This window comes from Saccopteryx bilineata, chromosome 9 (genome assembly GCF_036850765.1).
Source record: "Saccopteryx bilineata isolate mSacBil1 chromosome 9, mSacBil1_pri_phased_curated, whole genome shotgun sequence".
Lineage (NCBI taxonomy): Eukaryota > Metazoa > Chordata > Mammalia > Chiroptera > Emballonuridae > Saccopteryx > Saccopteryx bilineata.
This window is the reverse complement of record NC_089498.1, coordinates 50,757,225-50,783,825: the sequence shown is the minus strand read 5'-3', so window position 1 is coordinate 50,783,825 and position 26,601 is coordinate 50,757,225. Positions and strand designations below refer to the sequence as shown.

Here is a 26,601-nt window from a genome sequence, read left to right as displayed (position 1 = left end):
TTATATTATATATTGATAAGTGCTGTGAAACAAAATATTGCTGGGTAAGGAAAAAGAGGATGTTGGTTGTTGGTGAAGAAAGATCTTTCCCAAGAGTTTACCCTTCATCAGAACTTTAACTGAAGAGAGCATTCTGGTCATGCAATACCTGGAGGAAAAAGCATCATGGGAGCAGTGAACAGACAGTACAAAGTCCTTTTTACTCTCTCAATTCCAAAAATGAAGAACTCAATATATCCTGACACCAACCACTACACTTATTGGTCTGAGGGAAGCCAATATACCTAATGATACCCCAGCAATCCTGTGTAGAGTTCCCTTTAGAAAAAACATCTTGTCAGCATTAACTTGCTAGTCATGTGGGGGAGCAGTCTTAGAAATAGACCCTTCAAGAATCCCAAAACACTAATTCAAAAGAAGATATGCATCCCCATGTTTATTGCAACATTGTTTACAATAGCCAAGATCTAGAAACAACCCAAGTGTCCGTCAGTGGACAAGTGGATTTAAAAAGCTGTGATACATATATACAATGGAATACTATGCAGCTGTGAAAAAGAAGGAAATTTTACCTTTTGCAGTGGCATGGATGGACCTGGAGATTATTATTTCTGTAGCATTTGAACTGTTGATTTCATTGTGTACCTATCATTCAAAGTCAACTCATTTGCCATCACCATATATTTGTCCCTCTTTACTTCCCTACCCCCATCCTTCTCCCTTGGGTAGCCACTTCACTTTTATTTATGTCCAGGAGTCTCAGTTTAAATATTTTAAAACAAAATTAAAAGACTATAAACAGCTCACAGAAATCTTATCCTAAACTAAAATCTCTGATATAAAATTAGACACATGGGACTTATAAGAAAAGTAAAAGAAAAATAAATTAAAAACTCAATCATCTAATGACAATGCCTACAAATAGCTATTATAAATAGTATGTCTTCTACTTCATGAAAAGAGAGTATTTTAACACAAAGAAGTTACATTAACATCTACAGCTCACTTCTCTGTCTTCAGTTACCATTCTATTTCTATTACTGACACTCTTGGGAACATTGTGGGAATGTGGTATGAAAATATACAGTTAGGATGACAATTGATTAGAGATAGTGAGGCGCCCTATGGCAAAGCCCTGAGTGGACCCCGTAATAGAAACAGTGCGTGCTGGAAACAGCAAAACAGCAGGATAAGATTCAGTAACAGAAATGTTTAGGCTCTCAGAACAGAGATTAGGAGTCAGCATGTTCCTTGCCCTTTACTTCACCCCCTGAAAACTGCTATCTGCTTCCTTGAGTTATTTGTACTGGCTAATAAATATCCAATTAAGGCTGGAGATGGGGCTTCAGTCCTTCAGTCTGCTGACCGGGGGGTTAACTTCGAATAACTGAGTTCATTTAAGGGCCTTCCTGCTGGGTCTCAGATAGCACAGGGAAGTAAAAATAGGAAGAGATGATTAAATGGTGCCCACTATTGACTTGATTCTGTCTACAACCAACATAATGAACACCTCTCCCATCCATGCTCCACCCCTAAAATCTACCTTTTGATTCTCTTATTTTTACAACTGACACCACTATTTCCCAATCAGAACCATCTCTGATTCCTCAGACAGTATAGTTCAGTGGTAATGAGCCTGAGCTCTGGCATCAAGATGCCTATGTTTGAATCCCAGCTCAGACAGTTCCTAACTGTGTAACCTAGAACAAGTTACTGATCCTCTGCAACTCAGTTTCCCAATCTGTCAAATGACATAATAGTATCTTCCTCATACAGTTGTTAATTAATATATATGTTCATTATATAGTATATATAAATTAATTATGTATAAAGAACAGGGCTTCACTCATCATGTAAACTATGTTAGTGTTAGCTTTTATATCTATTCATTCTCAAATCTCATTAGCATTTAATTTGACCTCTTACCACCAGGTAGTCTCATTGTCACTCCATTGATTTAAGACTTTTGTGCCAGGCTGCAGGGGAAATTTCCAGGCAGAGTTAAAAATCCATCCTTCAATCTTCCTTTCCCTTTATAGCACTTTCAGCATCCCAATATCTTGTAAAGTTCCCCTAAATTAAATCCCCTGTTTGAAATGCCTAGGTTGATTACGGTTTTCCCAACTGGATCCTCACCAATAGAGCATTGACATTAAAGAATCCACCCATTTTTGTCCTCACCTCTAGTTCTAGTCTATTCCAATCCACCTCAGTTATCACCACCTGACTAATCATTCTAAAGCAAAATTGTGATTGCATCACTTTGCCACTCAAAGGTTTTCTAAAAATCCCCATCACCTACAGAATTAAAAACAACCTGGCATCCCAGGACCTCTATAATTATGACTAACACACCTTCCAGGTACATTCCCAATTACACACCCACATTAGTCCTAATAGAACTAACCTCTGTCCCTTCAGAGAGGAGCCTACATTCCTGCCTTCTGCCTCTCTGTGTTCACACTATGTCCTCCAATTAACAGTTCTCCCTTCCCATGTTAACCATGTAAAATTATGCCCATTCAAGTATCACTTCCACTATGAAATTTTCCCCTAATTTCCATTTCCTGACTCTTCATGTGGTGGTTTTAAAATACTGTATGTCCACAAATTCTTTGCTACTCCTACATTCAAGATGAAGCTTAACTTTGCGAACCAAGAGTATGAAATGGACTTAGTGACTTGCTTCCAATGAATAAAACAGGGAAGTGCAGCCTTCTGCCAATAGCCACATGAGTGAATCTTCTTGGAAGTGAATCTTCTAGCCCCAATCAAGTTTTCAGATGACTACAGTCCTTGCCAACATTTTGATTTCAAGATACCCTAAGTAAGAACTCCCTAGCTAAGCCACTCCTGAATTCCTGACCTACAGAATATATAAGATAATAAATGTTTGTTGCTTGAAGCCACTCTACTTTGGGGCTACTCATTAGTAACTAATAGTTAACTAACACACTACTGTATTTTATTCCACTGAATGAGTTATTTGCATATTTTTGTTACAGACCTTTCTTTTATTTCCCAACTAGGTCGCAAACTAATGGAGACATGGATTAAGACTCACTTAGCTGTATGTCCCTGAAATGACTAGAGAAGCAGGTTATCAAGGCATTTTTCCTCCAAAGTAATAAAATAAGGTCACTTTTAAGAATGTATGCTATGGAATCAGGTATATATAGATTAAGAACCAAAGTTTACCATTTTTCAACTGTGTGTATTTGGAAAAGTTAATTATGATTTTTAAGACTGAATTTCCTTATCCATATAACAGACCCACATCAGTTTTGTTGTAAGAGAAGGAGTGGGGAAAACACTTAATCCCCCCTCCTCTTATTTCCACACACGAAAGAGGTTTCCATTCATTGCAGAAATGCTTTTAGGCCCACCCGTCACCCTTCTCACTAGACCCTTCACACACTGGAGGAACAAAGTATTTAAAAGATGAGACTGATAGAACATGACACTGAATAGCGGACATTTAATAGTCACTGTTCTGGGTACTCCAGTCACTTTTTTCACTCATGAATATGTAAGCAGACATTAAGAGAAAACATTCTTTTTCTGTAATCTGAATGAGGCAGAAAATATAACTGGACCAAGGCCTAGGAATTGGCTTAGAGGGAGAAACCTGAAAACCTGTGTGTCCATGACCATACTCTATTTCTCCCTCTCCTCCCACCTCCTCTCCCCTTCTCTCTCTCTCTCTCTCTCTCTCTCTCTCTCTCTCTCTGCCTTATAAGTCTCAGGTAGCCCAAGACAGCCTTTCCATGCACCTTTCTGCTAAGCTCAACTTTCTCCACAGGTAAGTAACATGATCTAAATCTGGGGGAAATCATCAAAGACCCATATTCTACAATCTAGTTTAAAGATTAAGACAGCTAATTTATTCTTTTAAATTTTATTATGGAAATTATCGAAGACACACAAAAATAATCGAGTAGTACATTGAAGCCCCGCCCCTCATCAGCCTATCACCCAACATCAGCAATTTATGGCCAACCTTATTTCAGTGCTGTATTTTTAATTCTCATCTTGTTAATTACATCTATTCTCAGTTATCTAAAGACTCAAGAGAGGGTTTTACTGATTAATTGACACTCTTAGACTTCTATCAAGAAAGATTAAATGAGAGAATATATGTGAAGTTCCCTTGTAATGTAATAATAAGCTTTCAAAATATATTGGCATTAATAATGATGATGCAACATCAGTGAAATTAAAAGCAAATGTTGACCAAGATGATGGAGAACAGAAAAAAATGTGGATCATTCTTCTTACCCAGTTATCTGCTGGATTGTCAATCAGCAGATAATGCTTAAAATGCTACAGGTAGTAGGAACTTACTTGCTAAAAAACTAGGAGGGGCTTAGCTACAGTGACAATTGCTCACAGACTTTTCTTTAAAATCATGACGTTTCTTTTGCACATTAATCACTTACCTCCAGCCTCAGTCGTTGGGATATCATGCCTATGTCGACGTTGACAAACACCATTCGATTTATTCCGTTTGGTTCGGCCATAACGAAAGCGCGACTGTACAGTCTGGTGAGGAGGCCCCGTGCGTTCTGGCCAGTTTTGCCATAGCCCATCTAAAGAGGAAGAGAGTCAGAACCACTCTGTCTTACTCCCCCACCAGAAAACAGGCTCAACCGCAGAGGAAAAGTCTCCTTAGAAAGACAAACAAAAACAATCCATATGACACTGAAAAATGTGAGTGAGATAATACATGTTTTGAAGAATAAAGGCAACCTCATAAAAGAGGCTTTACTCTCTTGTGTAGAAAAATGTAAAGGCAAAGTAGTGATAGACATGACAGCAGCTATTCACTGCCCTATGGGTGAGGCAGGAGCTGCAGCAGTTTAGAATTTTATTACAGCACTGGAGACCTTCCAGGGCTTCTCTGTTTTTGAAACAAAACCTTTCTCCTGCCTGTCTAAGGTACCACACAGAAAACGGTACTCCTCCCACCATCCACATGCCCAGGAACAAAGCGCTTCCCTCCTGCCCTTTGGTTGTTGATGCGTGCTTTTTTTTTTTTTTTTAACCTGAAGAAAATGGTTTCTTTATGATTAAGTGATCTTTACTGAGGGTATCTAACCCTGAATTTTTTCATATTGTCCCTCCCAAGCCAAGTCAGATCAAGTACACCTATCCCAGCCCTTTCTCTCACCATGTCATAAAACCCACCCTCAGAGTATAGCCAGTTCTTGCCCTGGCCAGGTAGGGCAGTTGGTTAGAGCGTCATCCTGATATGTCAAGTTTGCTGGATCAATCCCCAGCCAGGGCACATATGAGAATCAACCAATGAATGCATAAATAAGTGGAACAACAAATCAGTGTTTTTCTTTCTTTCTCTCTTACTCTCTCTCTCCAAAAATTCAATCAATAAATTAAAAAAAATTTTTTTTTTGGGTATACCCAGGTCTCAGAATGTTCCCTTAGGTCTTCAATCCAGAGATTTTTCTGGCTTCTCTTGAAAATATTCTGATATAGCAACTCTGAGTCCACATTCTTACATGGCAACAATCAATTAAAGCCAGACACTTTCTAGTGTACCAAAGTCCCCACAACTCCCTACTGTCCCCACATGGAGGTTCACTAGAAAGTTATCATCTCACACCACACAGCCTCAATCAGTCACAGTGCTAGCCTATCTTCTGTAGTATCTGAGTTTTCCAGCCCTGCCACTTCATAAAAAATGGCCCACTGTCTTTATAAGGGAGTTGTGGTTAAATAAATTATCCCCTCTTCCCTATAAAACAATATTCCTAGTGTTACACAGCAGTGAAGTCAAAAGAATTGCAAGAAGATGATGCTATAATAATCAGGAATAAATGCAGGATTCAAAATAATACAATTATTTATTTCAATCTCTTTAAGGAGCCCATGATTTTACCTACCATATTTATATCTGCCACTTGTCCTGTGCAGTCGGCTCGGCCAACACCAATATGGAAGCCACTGAAGTTCTGAAATAGAGGAGGCTCTGGGGTAGTAGTCCCTGGGGGTTCCTGCGTGGCTGTGGGACCTTGTGTGCGTGTTGAGCCTTGAGGAGCAGTGGAGCCCTGTGTGGCCGGTGAGTTCTGGGTGGTCTTAGGGCCCTCTGTGGCTGGAAAACCTGAATCTAAAAATAGAATATATTTGAGAGACAATCCCGCCCACTTCTTTGTCCGCATCAATTAGAGCACATAGGTTCAGATTCCTAAGGACAACATCTTTGTATATTCTCTGTGTGTAAGACGCACAGTGGAGAGCATCTCAGGACCTTTTCTATGTCAGCCTTAAGGATGATCTTTGTCTTGAGTTTGTCACCTTTCAGCTTCCCCTCACAAGCCATTCCTTGTCAAATTCGTCACCCTTCGTTCATTCACCATGCACTTCTGTACCAACTAAATATATCAGGTGCCAGGTTTCTTGCACAAGATCTACTAAACCCAGCCTCTGGGGATTTGTTTCTACCATTCTCTTCACTCATAGCCATTACTCCTTTCTGTTCCACCAACCAATCTCCACCACTGCCTTCAGAGCTGGTTCATGTCCATGACATCCACATCTAGCTCAACCCTTCATCTCCAGGATGCCACCCCAGCTGTCTCTACCTACTTTGATCTTCCCCAATCTTCTCAAGACTTTATTCTTTTACTTAAAGACTTATTCTTAATGCAACCTATTGTATATTTGTTGACATGGTTCTACCTTATGTTAATGATTCTTATATCACCATATATTATATGTACACACTCTATTCTCTCTATATAAATATATACGATATATATGTAAATATATATCTCACACACACACACACACACACACACACACAAATACCAGAGAGGCCGAGTGGCATAGAGACTAAGAGGGCAGGGTCCAGACACACTAGTGGTAGGTACCTTGACACACGAGTTTAATTTGTTTTATGGCTGACCTCGTGATGCAATATGCTCGTGTGTCAAATCAAAATTCCCCATTTAAATTAATGGGAATGCAATTAATCCATTCTGGCCCCAAAAAACCACATGAATTTTTTGTTTTATATGCTTTTAAATAAAAAAGTGTACTTTATAAATAACAAATACACACACACACAGACATATATATATACACATAATAAGAGAGAATATAAAGAAATAAATTGGTTTATGAAGTATATTTAACTTCAAGGTCAGGCTAAGATGCTGGCAGAGGGGGAGGAGACATTAGCATAACAAATTTTACAAACTTATTTGCCCAACAATCATCATTTTCTTTACTGACTTTTGGCTTTTCCGCCACACTTTCCTCACTTTCACTTAGAGGCCGTTTCAACAAAAACCTTTCCATGGAAGTTTGTTTCTTCCTCTTTTTCAGAACGTTCGGCATGCTATTTAGTGAAGGGTGGCAGAAGCTCATGATTCAAATATCTGCTTGTGACTTAAAGCAAAAAATCCCATGAGTGACTGCTCATCTCTCAAATTGCTCATGATTTAAAGTGCTCATGTGTCAAGGTACCACTATACAGCCTAGGTTTGGAAACTGACTTTACTAATTACTAGCTGAACAAATTACTTAGGCTATTTCACCCCAACTTTTCATCTATAAAATAGAGATTATAATAACACTCTACTTCCTAGAGTTATTTATTTATTTATTTATTTTGTATTTTTCTGAAGCTGGAAACGGGGAGAGACAGTCCGACAGACTCCCGCATGCGCCCGACCGGGATCCACCCGGCACGCCCACCAGGGGTGATGCTCTGCCCACCAGGGGGCAATGCTCTGCCCCTCCGGGGCATCGCTCTGCCGTGACCAGAGCCACTCTAGCTCCTGGGGCAGAGGCCAAGGAGCCATCCCCAGCGCCCGGGCCATCTTTGCTCCAATGGAGCCTTGGTTGCGGGAGGGGAAGAGAGAGACAGAGAGGAAGAAGGGGAGGGGAGTGGAGAAGCAAATGGGCGCTTCTCCTATGTGCCCTGGCCGAGAATCGAACCCGGGTCTCCCGCACGCCAGGCCGACGCTCTACCGCTGAGCAAACCGGCCAGGGCTCCTAGGGTTATGTTGAACAATAAATATGTTCATGCATATTAAAAATGTAGAGCAATGGCTGGCTTATAGCTTTGGTTTTATTTATGTATTTAGACATCTTACATACACACTTTACTTGCTTGTTTGTTTCCAACCCAGACACCAGCCACGGGTGGCCAAGGCAGTAGATGTTAGTGTCACAAGGCATTAGTGCTCAGGCAGTACTTAGGCAAGAGATTAACAGCTAATGCATTATGGGATCCTAGAACTCTGGAGCGCAAACAAATTTAGAGATTACCTAGTCCAGTCTTCTTGGTTTTACATAGGAGAATACTAAAGCCCAGAAAGTCACTTAACCAAGATTTCATGGAGAGCATATAATTAATCAGGTGCCCAAACCAAATCCTCCAACTTGGAATCTGGTGCACTTTTAATCACATTCCAGATGGAGTTAGAATCTGTGTGTTCCCTCCCCAAGCCCATATTCTCTACAAGACATCAAGTATAGCAGGAAAGAACATGGGAACCTTTGTTATTGCCTTAAAGGTACGGATGTAGGAATATGGTACAAACTAAAGCAAAACTAAGTCAAATAGCCAAAGGCTAGTTCTTCGTGATCTCAAAGTCTCAGCTTCCACATCTATAAAATGGTACTAAGACTAACACTTACCTTTGTAGAAGTTTTATGAGAATTAAATGAGAATTTTATGTGGACTCCTGACTATAGTGCTTGCCACAGAGTCACCCTTCACTAAACAGCAACTATGTGAATAGTTACTGTAATTATTGATAAACAATAATTACATTAAGTCTCATTTTAAGAGCTAAAACCCAGTCAGCATTACAGAGGCTTTCATTTCTAGAATCCCAAGAGCCTGTTCTGCTCACTGCTGGCACAGAGGATCTCTGGCCCTCACTGTTTTCAGGAAATTCAAAGCATGGAGACATGACAGAGAATCCACTGGAAAAGAAACAAGGCTACAGAAGGGCAGACTGAGGTGACAACCTGCCATCATCTTCCTCATTTGGCCTGCGTCCAGCTCTCCCTTTGCATTGATCAAAGCGTTCAATCCCCATTGTCTTCTCTATTCACTTATATTCTTTACTCAGTTATAATAAAACCTCACACTGAAGTGGACATTTCATTAAAGGCCCATGGGCCCATTATTATCTGTAAGTATACTTTCAAAAAAGAAATTTATTTCTAACATTTTTTTAAAAATCTTGACTACTCAGGAGAATTGAGTCCATGTTCCTCCTAACACGCGGGAGGGGCTGTGGCCCGTCTTCACCAAAACCTCAGCTGCCCCACAGTGGCCCACCTCCCAACTGACCTCATTTACAGAGCTTGATTGACAGTCCTACAAATTTGAATTCAAGACTTCCTTATTTAAGGCTTTTTAAAGACGAATTGATACTAAGCAGATCTTTCATTCTCCTTTTGCCCCCAGGAGAAGATGATGCCAAAAAGAGGCAAAGGGAAAGAGAAGACACTCAGGGCAAAAGCTCACATTACTGGGCCTTCCAGAATTCTGAACTGTGCTAGGATCAGTGGAAAAGCAAACGACAGTAACTGCATGTCAGAGGCTGTCAGTTCTGGGGCCAAAGGTAAACTTGATAAAAATCGCTATGAATGCAGAAAGAGCAACTTAATGTAAAGGTTGGGTGGCCACCCCAGGCAGCTTAAGTACATATTAAACTGGCCTGTTATCAGCATTATCAGCAGACACTATTTTTTTACCTTAGTGTCCCCAGTAACCAAGAAATTTCCTCCATGCCTAGGCACAGGATCCAAGAGGACCCATGACACTTGCCTCTGTGATTATCGATGGTCCCACTGGTGATAAACAAGAGGCTGAGAAGAGCCACCGTGATCGCAGTCATCATTACAAGGAGGAAAATCAGAAATGTCTCCAACGTGGAAAAGGTACGTTTGGCCATTTTTTCTATGAAAAAAAAAAAAAAAACAGAGATGGAAGAAAAAATGTGGAAGATGCAGAAAAAGACAATCACAAATTAAAATGCATATACTTTAAGATGTCTTAGCTCTTTCATATGAACAGACTATACCAGGCAAGTACAGAGCACACTCACCACTAATTCCACATCCCAAGCCCATAGCAGACAAGACCAGTCAATTACAGCACTCTTGAATAAATTTAGAAGGGGTTTCCAAATCCTTCTCAGCACAGTGCTCCTCCTGGCATCCACCATTCATCATTTGGCATTGGAAACTAAGCAAAAATCTATTTTCATTCCTTGGCTCCATCATTACTGCTTTCATTTATGGTGATGATGCTGATTATGGGTCTGTACAGGGGTCTAGATGGATTACTTCTGTTAATGAGGATGACTGATCCCCCGTCATACATTGCTTGTACTTGTAAGAAGCCTTGCTGAGGTTAGGGCTTTACCCTGTGGTCATAGACTAAGTGAAATTATCTTGTCTACATGGAAGTGACACCCATACCTTTAACTGTTAAACTTCTAACTTTAAATACAACCTGATTTTTAAAAAATGGCATATAAAGGGAGTTGGCATCTCTGGTCTCAAGTCAAGTATTAATAAAATTTCCTTCTTCAGTGATAAAAAGGATATCACACATTTTGCAAACCCTGCAGCAAAGGATAAGGATAAAATAAAAAATTCTCACCTAAGCAGGTAGTGGCACAGTGGATAGAGTGTCAACCTGGGACACTGAGGACCCAGGTTCAAAACCCCAAGGTTGCTAGCTTGAACGAGGGCTCATCTGGCTTGAGCATGAATTCACCAGCTTGAGTGTGGGATCATAGACATGACCCCATGGTTGCTGACTTGAGCAAGGAAGGGGTCACGGCTCTGCTGGAGCCCCTGGTTAAGGCACATATAAGAAAGTAAACAACAAACAACTAAGGTGCTACAACAACATATTGATGTTTCTCATCTCTCTCCCTTCCTTTCTCTCTCTCTCTCTCTCTCTCTAAAAGAATTTAATAATAAATAATAAAATTCTCCTGTGTTCTAAAAAAAAAAAAGAAAATGTCCATACAAATTCTTTAGGATGTTTTAGGAGGAGAATTCATTACTATTGATACTACAAAGTACCTATACTTTTTAGAGGGACTAGAGAAGCTAAAAAGTCATATACTATAACAGGAGAAAGTAGTTCCTAACCAGTGAGCCTTATCCATCTCTGTTACTACCTGATCTTTGTAGTCATTTAATTTCGCAACCCCTGGACTAGAGGTTTAAAAACAGTCTACCAGCAAACACTTCAGAGGTAGGGCTGAACTGGGAGTGGATAAAGAGACTGGAACATCTTTCCAAATTTCCTGGTTATTGTTGGGCTTTCCTCATCCACGCAGCACCAACATGATCACCTTCAACACCAACAGCAGGAACAACTTCAAATTTAGGGCAGAACCAATTAGTTCTGTATCTCGGTCCCAAGTTTCACTGACAGCCCCCAGAAGTCAGGAGGCACATCTGAGATAGGCCTCTGAAGCTTTGATGACCCAAAGAGGATTATAATCATTAGCTATTGTTTCAGCAGCAAACTTCAAACCCAGAAGACCTAGCTCTTTCTCTAAGCTTTGGTTTCTGTAAGCCTTCCTATTAGCTGAACTAGCTTTTGTAAAAAAAAAAAATAATCAATAAAAAATGAATGACTGACATCTGGACCTCCCAACCCCAGCTCATCAAAAGGCAAACTGGATATGTAAGTGTGGCCATGTGGCACAGCCTGTATAACAAACAGACTTGTACAAAATCATATTTTTTAACTAATTTTTCTGTTCCTTGATTACTACTACTGGCCTTTTGTACAAGTCTACAGTAGCACTTGACTTAACATTAGAGTTTCCACCTCTTCCTCAGATTTCAGTGAAGTACTTCATGAGTTTCACTACTCTTATCTTGCTGCCAGAATTATTGCCAATATATCACAATTCTTTTTGAACCCATTAGCACTATTTCTCATTAGTGATTAAACTTTGAATTCAAACATTAAAGCCAATATCTTGCCTGCTTCAGAAGGCAAATGAACTTGGAATGCTGAACCAATAATTACATTTTAAAGGATTAAACGTTTCCTTACAATTTCTAGTTAATCTGGCATAACCCTGAAAAGTGTAATGATGAGGCTCTGTTGAGACAACAGCAAGCCAATTTTTTTTTAATATTTTATTTATTTATTTTTAGAGAGAAAGGGGGGGAGAGAGAGAGAGAGAGAGAGAGAGAGAGAAGGGGGAGGAGCAGGAAGCATCAACTCCCATATGTGCCTTGACCAGGCAAGCCCAGGGTTTCGAACCGGCAACCTCAGTGTTCCAGGTCGATGCTTTATCCCACTGCGCCACCACAGGTCAGGCGAGCAAGCCAATTTTTACATCTTCACCATGCTAAGTTCCTTATTTCTCAAGACTTTGAAAGGAAAAAGTAATAGTTGGCAAAATGCATTTCCAAAGCTAAGAAAATAGGTAAAGGTTTAGGGTTTCATCAAAATTTCTGAGGCAATGGATGACTCAAGTTTCATTCCTCCCTCTCCAGGAAAATAGAGGCATTCTTACCTGATTCAATCACCCCAAAGAATTTCTGAATCCAGTAAAGCAAATGAGGGTCCTGAACCTCGTTGCTGTTTCCCTTGCACGTTGCTCAGCTAAGACTTCTCAGCACTTCCTGACATCTGCGGAGGAAAGGTTTTCACAGTGATGTCCAGGAGAGTTAAGAGTTCTCATTATCAGAAGGTTATGGGCTTGGTACACGGAGGAGATTAAAGTGTATTGATAACAAAAGGTTTATATACAAACTCTCCCCTGGGACAGCCTGACACTGAGGTTGAAGTTGCAGAAAGCCTGCGGGGCTGAAGGTTATTTCAGCCTTTACACAGCTCCTCCAACACGGCCATCTCTGTGCCATGTCTACAAGGCAGATCTCAGACGGAGAGAGGAAAGGAAACACCTGCTTTATTCACCGCTGCTCACTCAACCACATTAAGATGGACTCTGGGTCCCACTAGGCAGTATTCACACCAATTTCAGACCAGAAAAGCATTTTTTTAAAATATTTTATTTATTGATTTTTAGAGAGGAGTGTGTGTGAGAGAGAGAGAAAGAGAGAGAAGGGGGAGGAGCAGGAAGCATCAACTCCCATATGTGCCTTGACCAGGCAAGCCCAGGGTTTCGAACCGGCAACCTCAGTGTTCCAGGTCGACGCCTTATCCCACTGCGCCACTACCACAGGTCAGGCCCAGAAAAGCATTTTTAAGTTTCAGATTCTGGTGTGTAAAAAGAATGCAAAATCTTAGACTAAGAATGTGAATAATGAAGATATACCAGAGTAAGAATGCTGTGTGATCATTAAAAATTATATTGAAGAAAAACATTTAATGAGGTAATTTTTTTACTAAAAATATTAGGTTATTTTAATTTTATAAAGTATTTTATCCCATTTGGGTAAAGCTATACATTATTCATATAGATGTGTTTCAAAAGACTGTAAGAAAGTACAGCAAAATGTTAGAAAGTAATTATCTGGTGTTAAGACTATAGGTGATTTTTTATTTCATTTTTATGTTTTCATCTTTTGACTCTGGTATATTCTGTAATAGCACTGTAGCACTATTGTAACAGGAGATAAATAAAATGTTTACCCCCTCTTGGAAAATATATACTACAAAACAACATGAAGTTAAACAATGGCCCCCAGAAAACAAAAAGAGTAAGAAATAAGCCAAACCCCTCTGTTTTTCCACGTAAACCCAAGCTGTCTCAGAAGTAGTTTGGAGAAGACTATACCAGCCACTTAGTTCCTGGCAGAGTTTGTAGCGAGACTAGTCCTCAATGGTCCATCCTCCCTCCTTTCATTAGCATAATGATGGGAACAAATCTACGCAACACCCAGTTCAAGAATACAATGCAGAGTGAGTGGCTTCCTCTCCTCCCTGTACTCCAGCCACCACATTCCCATTCCAGAGGCAACAACCACCCACTTCTCATGAATCTTTCCAAAAGCGATTCTGTGCATGTTTCTATGTATTTGTGATACAAAATGCATACTTCTGATTTTCTTCACTTAGCGTATAGTAGAAAATGTAACTACATATGGAATGAATGTAGGTCTCATTCTTGTTAATGGCTGTGTAATATCTGGTTATAAGATATATCTATAACTTCCTAGGAGCAAAATTGCTAGGTTAAAGTGAAGCATTTAAAATTTGTATTAATATTTGCAAGTAACCCCACATGGCACTGTGCTAGCATGTATCAAAGTCTTTGTTTAGCCCTGGCCTGTTGGCTCAGTGGTAGAGCATCTGCCGGGTGTGTGGAAGTCCTGGGTTTGATTCCTGGCTAGGACACACAAGAAAAGCGCCCATCTGCTTCCCCACCATTCCCTCTCTCCTTTCTCTCTCTCTCTCTCTTCCCCTCCTGCAACCAAGGCTCCATTGGAGCAAAGTTGGCTCAGGCGCTGAGGATGGTTCCATGGCCTCTGCCTCAGGCGCTAGAATGGCTCTGATTGCAGCAGAGCAACGTCCCAGATGGGCCAAGCATCGTCCCCTGATGGGCATGCCAGGTGGATCTCTGTCCCCGTCGGGGCATGCGGGAGTCTGTCTGTCTCCACCGCCACACCTACCCCACCCCCTGCTTCTCACTTCGGAAAAATACAAAAAACACCCACAAAAGTCTTTGTTCCACACACCTCCACTAACAGGACAGACAATTCAGGCTTTTGACGCTTGTCATTGCAGCAGATTAAAAAAAAAAAAAAAGGCTATTTCCTGATGATTTTCATTTGCATTCTCTTCTAAATTAGGCCAAATATAGTCACCTATTTTTAAAAACAGAGATAATAAAGATATAAACACCTTCAGATAGGGCACTTAGTAACAAATCTTAGCTACTTCTTTGCTACTAGAGGAGAAAAGGTTAAGTTGTGGTATTAAATATGTTCTGTGTGTGTTTTATGTTAGAATTCTTTCTTTTAATTAAATTTAATGGGGTGACATTGATTAATAAAACTATATAGGTTTCAGGTGAACATCTCTATACTATTTGAAATGTTGATTGCATTGTATACCCATCACCCAAAGTCAAGTCATTTTCTATCACTGTATATTTGTCCCTCTTTACTCACCTCCCCCACCCCCTTCCCCAGAAAACCACTTTACTTTAATCTATATACATGAATCTCCATTTCATATCTCGCCTATGTGTGAAATTATATAGTTCTCAGTTTTTTCTGATTTACTTATTTCACTCAATATAATGTTCTCAAGGTCCATTCATGTTGTCATATATGGCAATATGTAATAATTTCTTATGACTGAGTAGTATTCCATTGTGTATATGTACCACATCTTCTTTATCCAATCCTCTATTGAGGGACACTTTGGTTGTTTCCATGTCTTGGCCACGGTGAATAATGCTGCGATGAACATGGGAGTGCATGTGTCTTTGCAAACCAATGTTTTTGAGTTTTTGAGTAGATACCCAGAGTAAAGGAACTCCTGGGTCATATGAAAGTTCTAGTCTTAATTCTTTGAGGAACCACCGTGTCTTCCAAAATGGCTATACCAGTTTACATTCCCACCAGCAGTGAACGAGGGTTCCTTTTTCTCCACAGCCTCTCCAACACTTGTTTTTACCCGTCTTGTTGATAATAGACAATCTAACATGTGAGAGGTGATATCTCATTACAGTTTTGATTTGCATTCTCTAATAGCTAGTGAAGATGAGCATCTTTTCATATAGCTGTTGTCCATTTGTATGTATTCTTCGGAGAGGTGTCTGTTCAGTTCCTCTCCTAATTTATTTTTAGCTTTTAATATATCCATGTTTATTTTTTTAATTTTTTTAATTTTATATAGAAAATTAACTTTAGCAGAGTGACATTGATCAATAAGAGTATATAGGCTTTAGGTGAACATTTCTACAGCATTTGAACTGTTGATTATGCTGTATACCAGTGGTAGTCAACCTGGTCCCTACCGCCCACTAGTGGGCATTCCAGCTTTCATGGTGGGCAGTAGTGGAGCAACCAAAGTATAAATAAAAAGATAGATTTAATGATAGTAAGTTGTTTTATAAAGATTTATTCTGCCAAACTTAGCGAAAATCCGACATAAAGTACTTGGTAAGTAATTATTATTATATGCTTTAACTTACTGTAACTCTGCTTTATAAATTTTATAAAGTAAAGTTACTTCCCTACTTTATAAATCACCATTACTGTGGAACCGGTGGGTGGTTAGAAAATTTTACTACTAACAGAGATACAAAAGTGGGCGGCAGGACCTGACCAGGTGGTGGCACAGTGGATAGAGCATCAGACTGGGATGCAGAGGACCCAGGTTCGAGATCCTGAGGTCACCAGCTTGAGTGCGGCCTCATCTGGTTTGAGCAAAGCTCACCAGCTTAGACCCAAGGTTGCTGGCTCGAGCAAGGGGTTACTTGGTCTGCTGAAGGCCCACGGTCAAGGCACATATGAGAAAGCAATCAATGAACAACTAAGGTGTCACAACGAAAAAACTAATGCTTGATGCTCTTATCTCTCTCCGTTACTGTCTGTTTGTCCCTATCTATCCCTCTCTCTGACTCTCTCTCTCTGTCTCAAAAAAAAAAATGGGTGGTAGGTATAAAAAGGTTGACTACCCCTGTTGTATACCCATCACCCAAAGTCAAATCATTTTTTATCACCTTATATTTGTCCCTCTTTACACCCTCTCTCCCACCCCCTCTGGAACTCTCCCCCTCTCGTTTTTTTTACTAAATTTTTTGCTTGTTTGTTGTTGAATTTTGTGAGTTCTTTATATATTTTAGATATTAACCCCTTATCAGAGCTATTGTTTGTAAATATCAACTCCCATTTGATTGCCTGCCTTTTTGTTTTGTTGTCATTTTTTTTTCTGTGCAAAAGTCTTAGACAAAGCAATTAGGCAAGAGAAAGAAAAAGAAGGTATCCATATTGAGAAAGAAGAAGTAAAGGTATCACTTTTTGCAGATGGCATGATCCTGTATATAGAAAAGACCAAAGACTCCACTGAAAAACAATTGGAAACCATAAACAAATACAGTAAAGTCACAGGATACAAAATCAATATAAAAAAATCTACTGCTTTCCTATATGCCAACAATGAAACTTCAGAAAATGAATTGAAAAAAACAAATCTTTTTTTACAATTGCAACAGAAAAAAAATTAAATACTTAGGAATAAATGTAAAGGGTATGAAGAATTTATACTGAAAACTACAAAGCATTATTTAAAAAATTGAAAAATACACAGTGAAATGGAAAAACATTCTATGTTCATGGATTAGAAAAATCAACATAGTTAAAATGGCCATATTACCCAATGCAATATAGTGCAATTCTCATCAAAATGCCAATGTCCTTTTTTAAAGAAATGAAACAAAAAAATCACCAGGTTTGTATGGAACCAAAAAAATCCTGAATAGCCAAAGCAATCCTGAGAAAAAAAACCCAAAGCCAGAGATATCATACTTCCTGACTTCAAATTATACTAGAGAGCCATGATAATCAAAACAGCATGGTATTGGTAGAAAAACAGACATGCAAACCAATGGAACAGAATAGATAGCCCAGAAATAAAGCCACATATATATAGTCAAATAATCTTTGACAAAGGAGCCAGTACCACACAATGGAGAAAAGAAAGCCTCTTCAATAAATGGTGCTGGGGAAATTGGAAAGCCACATGCAAAGGAGTGAAACTTGACTACAGTTGGTCCTAATGCACAAAAAATAATTCAATATGGATCAAAGATCTAAATATAAGATCTAAAACAATAAATTACATAGTAGAAAATATAGGTACTAAACTTATGGACTTTGGCTGTAGAGAACATTTTATGAATATGAATTCAAAAGCAAGGGAAGTGCAGGCGACAATAAATGAATGAGACTTTATGTTAGAATTCTTGGTATCAAGCAACAGTGACCAAACAGAGCTTACTTAAGGCTGAGGAAAAGAGAGAGTGAAGTAAATTCACTGAAAGGCAGGAAAAGAGATCGAAGACTCAGGGTCAGGAAAGCCAGCATCAGGGAAGCTCTGCTGATCTGATCTAAGTGGATGGAGGTATTGAGCAGTCTCTTTAGGGCATCGCCATTAAGGTAGAAAGTAGATTCCCTTCAAGTAGATAGTCTCTGTGCTGATCTACTCGGGATTTAATTCCTGAAACACACATCTGACTGGCCTAGCTTAGATAATATACTTATCCCTTCCCTGAATGAATACTTAAAAAGAATTCCCAATAAGACTTATCCAAAGAGGAATGGGTAGTTCTCCAAAAACAATCAAGGCAGATCAAAAAAGATACTACTGGTGACCTTGCATCAGATATCCTTATCCCTCACAGTGGGACAGCCACTACACTGCCCCTGTGGTCTCTTCCAGACCTCTCCAGACATTCCTCCCCTTGAAAAGCAGCCTTGCCATGCTCATTCACTATGAGACCTGCTGGGTGACCCACATATCTGATCAGATAAGATCACTTCTCTCAGACAACATTTGAAGGCCCATACCTGAAAGCTAAGGGGTGAGAATTGAGACAATTCCAAGCACTGTGGCAGGGCCAGTAGAGAAGAGATGGTGAGCCAATGGGACTTCTAGTGTCCATCAAAACAGTTGAGTCCTATAGCCAGGAATAAGACTACCTTGGGATGAAGGAAAATTTAATCATAGTAAATATTTAACATGTATGTATATTTTATTTATCTGGATGGCTCTCAGATAAATCTTGTTAGCTAGGATAAGGATGACTATTCTTCTCTACTCTCCATCCCAAGATGCTCACTCAAGCACACATATTCTACCCATTTTACAGATGAGAGAATGGGCATGGGAAAGGATTATTAAAAATAGTTACTCCAGGATGTAAGCTCAAGTCTCCAGATTCTTGGACAGAACCTCTCACAAACCCTTACTGTCTGTATCGCCATGACCAGGGCCTGGGAGCAGCAGCTTCTGGGGGTATGCAGGTCCGTGTGTTCATTCCTCATCAGCAGATGATGAAGTAAATCCATGTCCTCTGTCTCTTAACATCATTACTGAGGCAGAAACTACCCAGAACAAGGTGAAGGCAGCTGGGTGAAACACAAACTGTATTCGAGCCAAAAAAATGTTTTTCCCAAAATCCCACTCCTTCATCATTGCCAAAAAAAAAAAAAAAAAAATCATTAGCACCATAATTCTTTTAATATTTTACTTATGCCTACAAGGTAGTGGCCTTAGAAGGCTTGATGTGACTTTCATATGCTCCATGGTTGCATCCATTTTTGTTCTTTAATTCTTGGTATAGTTGAAGATTAAATTACTTTTTTAAAAATATACCACCTAGATTTTATAGTCTCTAAATACTATGTTTTGCTGTAAGGAATAAGAGGTGCTTGAAAAGTTGCTGGATCTGGGGCAGAAAATATACAAACTAAACCTGCAATTTTTTTTCATACCAGAAATCAAGAAAGCCATCAAGATGATTAGAACTGTGTCTAAAAGCCCTGGCTGGTTGGCTCATTGTAGAGCATCAGCCTGGTGTGTGGATGTCCCAGTTTCAATTTCCACTCAGGGCACACAGGAGAAGCCACCATCTGCTTCTCCACCTCTCCTCCTCTCCCTTTTCTCTCTGTTTCTCTCTCTGAATTCCCCTCTCTTTATTCTCCTCCTGCAGCCATGGCTCGATTGATTCAAGTGCATCAGCCCCAGGTACTGAAGATAACTCCGTGAAGCCTCCACCTCAGGCAGAACATTGGCCTCAGATTAAAGTTGCCAGGTGGATCCCGATCAGGGCACATGTTGAAGTCTATCTCTCTATCACCCCTCCTCTCATTTAGAAAAGAAGGGAAAAAATGTGTCTGAAAGAACCAGAGCTTCACACTAGCCAAAAATGGGTCAATTTGAGCATAATAATAATAATAATAATAATAATAATAATAATAGAATAACTGCATCAGGAAAACAAAAGAAAAAATAAACATAACTACATCAAACTAAAAAGATTTGCACAGCAAACAAAACCATCAACAAAATGAAGACAACTGACTGAATGAGAGAACATATTCACTGATACATCTGATAAGGGCTTAATATCCAAAATTTATAAAGAACTTATACAACTCAACACCAAATAAAATCTAATTTGAAAATAGGCAAAGGGCCTGAATAGACACTTCTCCAAAGAGAACATACAGATAGTCAATAGGCATATGAAATGATGCTTAACATCACTAATCATCACGGAGATGCAAACCAAAATTACAATGAGATATCAACTCACAACTGTCAGAATGACTATCATTAATAAATCAACAAACAAGTGTTGGTCAGGATGTAGAGAAAAGGGAACCTTCAGGCACTGTTGGTGGGAATGAAGATTGGTGCAGACACTGTGGAGAGCAATATGGAATTACCTCAAAAACTTAAAAATGGATCTGTCTTATGGCCCAGCAATTTCACTTCTGGGAATCTATCTGAAGAAATCCAAAACACTAATTTGAAAGAATATGTGTACACCTATGTTCACTGCAGTGTTATTTATAATAGTCAAGATTTGGAAGTAGCCCAAGTGCCCATCAGATGAGTGGATAAAAGAATCGTGATGTATTTACACAATAGAATACTACTCACCTCTAAAAGAGAAGGAAATCTTGCCCTTTGCACAGCATAGGTGGATATGGAGATCATTATGCTAAATGAAATAAACCAGTCAGAGAAAGACAAGTACCCTATGATTTTACTCATATGGGGAATCTAATAAACAAAATGAGCAAGCAAAAAAGAGATAGACTAATAGATAAAAAAAAAGGCTGAGTAGAGGTGGGGAATCAAGCAAAAAAGGACAAAAAAAGGGGGGGGGGTCTCGTGGACATGGACAATAGAATGGTGACTGCCAGGGATAGGGATGGCATGGCCGACGGTAGAGGAGAGTACAGGCAGGAAATGGTGATAAACAGAGATTTGACCCGGGATGGTGAATACACAATACAGTGTAGAGATGAGTTGGGAGAACTGTGCACCTGAAACTTGTATAATTTTATTAACCAGTCACCCCAATAAATTCAATTAAAAACTGCAATAGATTGAAGCAAATCAAATTTACTTAAATCCATGATATCATTTAAAAAATCCTTTTGATTAACATTAAAAGAAGCTAGGAAGTTTTTTTTCTGGAAACTGGTAAGGAATAAAGGTAGAGGAAGAAGAAATCAAGAATGTGTCTGCTTTTCCTGTATAAAAGTATCTTGAGAAAGCTAAATTGCTGTTGAGGGGCTATTTCTCACAAGCAAAGTATTCCAGCTAGTAAATGAGGAAGGAATGATGGACTTAGAATCTAAATGTTTTGCAAACCCCAGTGAAATGAGGGATAGAAGCAATGGTCATCAACGGCGGGCTGCTTAATCAGACAATCAGAAATTGCAAGTCTCTGAATGAAGTACACAACCTCGTCTCTCAAGTATTCTAATTAAATCCAAATTGAATCAGCCTCTAGATACAAGTGCCTCTTTATAGGAAATACCAAAGACCACTGAATATGTTAGAGGATAACGTGGAGATACAGGAAGAAAAGTCCAGACTGTGAGACTCTCTAAGACAAATGACCCAGTGTCTTTAACAAATATATTGGAAGTGGAGAGGGAGAGAAGGAGCAGAAGGTGGGAAAGAAAAAGGAGGGTGGAGGAGAGGATGAGGAGAGGCAGAAGGAAAAAAAGAGGAGGAGAAAGACTGAAGAGGAGAGGAAGAGATAGGGGGAGGAGAGGGAATGATGGGGGAGGAGAGGGGCCAGGAAGGAAAGGAGAGGAGAGAAGAAAGTCATAAATTAAAAGAGGCCAAAGAGACACCAATCGGCTCTAAGCCCCAATCATCATTATTTGGAATTTAATTCAAACAAACTGCTTTTAAAATCATAAGCCAATTGGGAAATTTTTAACATGGACTAGATATTTGATGATATTAAGAGATTATTGTTTTAAATATTAACAATGTGTGATAATGATATTGTAATTGTGCTTTTTAAAAAATATATTTTTTGATACATTTTGAAACAAATTTTAAAAATGCCCAAAGTGCCTGACCTGTGGTGGCGCAGTGGATAAAGCGTCGACCTGGAAATGCTGAGGTTGCTGGTTCGAAACCCTGGGCTTGCCTGGTCAGGGCACATATGGGAGTTGATGCTTCCAGCTCCTCCCCCCCTTCTGTCTCTGTCTCTTCTCTCTCTTTCTCTGTCTCTCCCTCTCCTCTCAAAAAAAAAAAAATGCCCAAAGTACAAAGGTCTGATTGATGAATGAATATATAGATGAATGGATGACAGCCAGATAGAAGGACAGATGGAAGAACAAATGAATAAATGGGAAATAAACTTTGTTATTTAATATGCAGTGGACAGCCAAGGGGTAGGTTAAGATATAGAGCACTTCATTCAACGCTCCTTTTAAACCCATCTGCTGTGCACAGGCTGGACTCATTTGCCTAGAATTCCAGATGTACTGCTTTAGGTTCTGCCTTTCAGAAGCCCTAGTGGGAGACTTTGGTTCAGAACTGAGCCACTTGGGAAGAAAGGCAGGGCCTGCGACATCTATTTTACTGATCTGGATCATGGCAGCGTGACTCCGCCAGCAGCTTGGTGGCTGCTTCTAGATGCTGTTGCTGCTTCCTTATTCCTTGACCAAAGCGGCCCATCCCCGAGCAGCTCAGCCTCAAGTCTCTGTCTGCAGCCTTCACCGAGATTCTGCAAGTTATCGCTACCTCTTAACAAATCTCTTTCTTCTTAAGCCAGTTGGAGTGGATCCTGTTACCTTCAACTACAAACCCATCCGAGCTAAACATCACAAAAGTGAAGAGTGGACCTCCCTTTGGAGAGGAAATGCTTTCCAATCATTGGATACTGTGTATGCCTAGCTGCCTCTGGGGACATTTTTAAAGTTCAAAATGATGAGCAGTCTGGCACAATAAATTTTCATTAGGTCCAAAAAGAAATTAAAGAAATCAGTTCTAAGTACACCCCAGTGCTGCCATAGTGGTACCTCACCAGCTCATGGGTTTTATAAAGAACTAAAAACTTTCATTGAACCCCAAAGCAGTCCCACTATCAGTTGACTATTTACAGTATCATCTTTTTACTGGTTTCAGTTGAATCTTGACCTCAAACCACAAACCAGCAATAGAAGAAAAAAACAGATTCCTTTCTGTTCCAAGCCAGAGTGAATGTTTCTTCTAATACCCCTTCTGCACCTGTCCTGAGCCTGAGATGTACTTCAGTGCAGGTGGGAGCCCAAGTTCATTCTATGAGGGAAGTCGCTACTCCACAGTGGCTGGGCATGGAAGATGGTGCATGACAGAGGATCACACCAGGGCCCCTCTTCCCACTGGGGACTCACAGAACCCCTGCCCCCAGAATACTGACATTTCTCTCCTCAGAGGAGAGGAGAGAGAAACTACTTGAGGGCTACAGAGTTTCTCTCCCCAAATTTATCCCAGTCCTACTTTCAACACAAAAGGCAAAATGCTAGAGAGAGACATTGAGGCTCTGGGAAGGCCTGGAATTTGGGTTTTTTTTTCCTCAGTGACCTTCATTTTCTTTATTGCAAAAATCCAGACTAACAAAAACCTACCTTGCCGAAAGATTCACCTAGACAGTACTTTTTTTTTAAGTTCTTTGCTAACTCTACAGTGTGTGAATGAGTTATTATGTTGATTAGGCTGTGAGTAGTAGGGTTCACGCATCTTAAGCCTGATACCATTGTTTTTTTCTTGGTGTATTCCTCATGTTTGGTTCTAAAGTTCTTCCTATTAGAGTTTGACAAATTCAGCCTTGGGGGAAAGAATGTCTTTTACTGTTTCTCAAACATCCAAAGGGCTGAAATTTTAGATAAAATTGAAATTGCACAACTTCCCTACTTTGCTACTGTTAGATAAACTTTATGGGGCTGTAGAACCTTTGCAGAGTATTTGGAAATTATTCTCTAATGATTTATCATTTTCCAAAACCATAGATAAGAATTTATTGTATTAGGCAGTGACAAATTTGACCTGTTTGTCATACAAGATTATGAAGGCAGATTGGGGAAAAGCAGATTGCAGCTACATTTATCAGTATTTCAGGGACAGGGTGACAGTACCTTTTTGATGTAATTCTTCCCCTCTACATAAATCTCAGAGGCTTAGTATCTCCCACCTGTGCTGTGCACTGTGGACAAAGTATCCATACCATACTGATAGGACATGAAAAAGAAAGAACCAAGAGAAACAGAAAATAACTTACTTGTATCAAATTCTAGCCTGACTCACGGTTCTCTCTGGCCAATGGGGGAAAGGATGGCCTGAGTGGACCTTGATATGAAAGCATATTGTGTTTCTTGTATTGGGCAGAACCAAGCCCGAGGAAGGATAGTGCTTGGTGAAGGTTGTTCTCTTTCCTACCCAGAGCAGAGGTACTGGCAACCATTCACAGAGGATCCCCCAGTAGATCAGCCAAAAAAAAAAAAAAAAAAAAGAGAAGGGAACCAGACCATCCTTGTACTAGGGAGTAAATACACACCATTTCTCACCTTCCCTCTTGCTGCAAGATGTCCAATTCGTTCCCAAGAACAATACACTTAAGATCCAGGAGGAAAAGAAAAAAGTTCTTGCTCATATGTATCTATTTGAAGCAGTGAGGCCTGCAGGAGGATTGAAACAGCCCAGATTTGTCACTGATAAGGGTTAGGTGGCATCTGAAATATCCACGCTCAATGGGTATAGCCAGTGAAACGAGAAGAGCTATATGTCTGATGTTCCCTCCACAGTGTGACAGCCAGGACCAAGCCTCAGTCGGAATCAAAACCTGAGGCAGATTTGGGGTTCTGAGAGGCTCAGGTTATGGTTTGAAGTTTTCCCCCCAAGATTAGTGGGTTCCCCAGGAATCAAAGGGGCCATCCTAGGAAGTCCATGAGATAAAACTGAGTTCAATGACATGGGAAACCTGGGAGGAATTCCAAGCTTGCAGGAGTCAAAGGCAGGATCCAACTTGAATATAGAGCCAAGACAGGGTCAAGTAGGCATGGAATCTAAGCTAAAGAGATGAAGCACAAGGTCAAAAGAGTTGGTGGTCTTGGGCAAAGACCCAAATCACTTACAAGTACTATTTGTGACTCCATTTAATGGGTCAGTAGAGTAAAGAGACAGGCATGGGTTGGGCTAGCTAATCACCCCAAGACATGTAAGACAACAACTATTGAGCTATTACTATGTAGACACATATCAAGCCAGGGCAAGAAGGACAGTCATTGTTTTAAAAATAATAAAAAATAAACTTAAGGAATTCTTAGTACGTTCCATACATTGTTATAATAACATCACATGAATTCATTCATTTACTACTTAAAGTAATCTTATAAGGATGGTACTATTCCTATCCCCTTTTTACGTTTGACTTAAAAAGCAAATAAAAAAAAAGTGAGTTACAAAGAAATAAAACAAAAGCCAAAGGTCATACTACCTGTATGAGATCAAGCTCAATTCAAAACCAGATCGTGTGCTTTCAGAGCCCTCTAGCTTAACCATCAGCTACAACTATGCATCCTAAGCATCTACCCTTTACTAGTATTCATATACCTGATATCCTTAGAATAACAATAAAATAATGCCTACAAAGTAGTCAGAAACACAGAGCTCATAATTAGAAGAAATCAACTACTTAGAGTCAGAGATTGTGAGAAGAGATAAGGATTCTGAAGTCATCTAGTTCAACCCCTTTGTCATAGAGATGAAGGTAAGTTACTTGCCAAGGTCACTGTGATGGAGACTTGCAGCATTCATCCATATCTGGTCCTCCACTCCTTCCTGGGCATACAGGAAGAGCATCCAGCTTCCTAGTAGTTACTGGTCAGTGGACTGCATGTGGCAGTGACATGTGGCACTCCTTGACTGAAGTATTTTAATGTGGAGGCATTTGAGAGGGGGTGTGAGTTCTTCGGGATCTCTCTTCTTCTGCTGTGGTGACCCTAATATCTTCATGTCCCAGATGATACATTACAAGATCCCTGAGTCATCACTTGGTAGAAATCGACCTCAGGAAGTCATCAAACCAGAAATACACTTTGCATAAACAAGACACAAATGCTGATGTGTTAAGCAACTAAAATTTAGAGGGTTTTTTGTTACCTCAGCAAGTCTCCCACCCCTCCTCATTAACATAGTCACCTGATTAACACCAGTTAACAAATATGACTCCTTAGCTAAATTATAACTCTTTTTTTAAAGTTTATTACAGTTCAATAAATTCTACTAATCAAATGGTTTTATTTCTGGATAATCAAATGCAGAAAGATAAAATTTCACCCCTAACTTATAGCTCCCATAAAAATTAACTCAAAAATGGATTAAAAACTTAAACATACAACCTTAAATTGTAAAACTCCTAAAAGAAGACGAAGGGATAAATCAAATAAATCTCCTTGACATCGGTATTGGCAGTGAGTTTTTGGATATGACAAAAAGCATAAGTAGCAAAAGTAAAAACCAACAAGTGGGACTACATCAGACTAACACAGTTCTGCACAGCAAAGAAAACAATTGAAATGAAAAGGCAATTTACAAAATGGAAGAAAATATGTGCAAACCATATGTTAGATGAGGGTTTA

At 39.7% G+C, this 26,601-nt stretch overlaps 1 protein-coding gene and 1 long non-coding RNA gene across 3 annotated transcripts in view; one reads left to right on the top strand and one right to left on the bottom strand.

Moving 5' to 3' along the window:
* The window catches only part of ASAH2 (N-acylsphingosine amidohydrolase 2), a 142,307-nt gene that overhangs the window by 97,554 nt on the left and 18,152 nt on the right, over nucleotides 1–26,601 (bottom strand). Inside the window, exons 2-6 of one of the 2 annotated variants that reach the window (XM_066244175.1) lie at nucleotides 12,540–12,655; nucleotides 10,649–10,845; nucleotides 9,809–9,940; nucleotides 5,901–6,124; nucleotides 4,440–4,589 (exon numbers count right to left, since the gene is read on the bottom strand). In XM_066244175.1, the coding sequence (XP_066100272.1) occupies nucleotides 4,440–4,589; nucleotides 5,901–6,124; nucleotides 9,809–9,935 (501 nt within the window). In that variant the 5' untranslated portion in view covers nucleotides 9,936–9,940; nucleotides 10,649–10,845; nucleotides 12,540–12,655. The remainder of the gene's footprint in view (nucleotides 1–4,439; nucleotides 4,590–5,900; nucleotides 6,125–9,808; nucleotides 9,941–10,648; nucleotides 10,846–12,539; nucleotides 12,656–26,601) is intronic. The other variant, XM_066244173.1, reaches the window with a different exon arrangement.
* Nucleotides 9,786–26,601, top strand: part of LOC136313687 (uncharacterized) — a 37,531-nt gene continuing 20,715 nt past the window's right edge. The window contains exon 1 of the long non-coding RNA XR_010727166.1: nucleotides 9,786–9,921. This is a non-coding gene — a long non-coding RNA (uncharacterized lncRNA). The remainder of the gene's footprint in view (nucleotides 9,922–26,601) is intronic.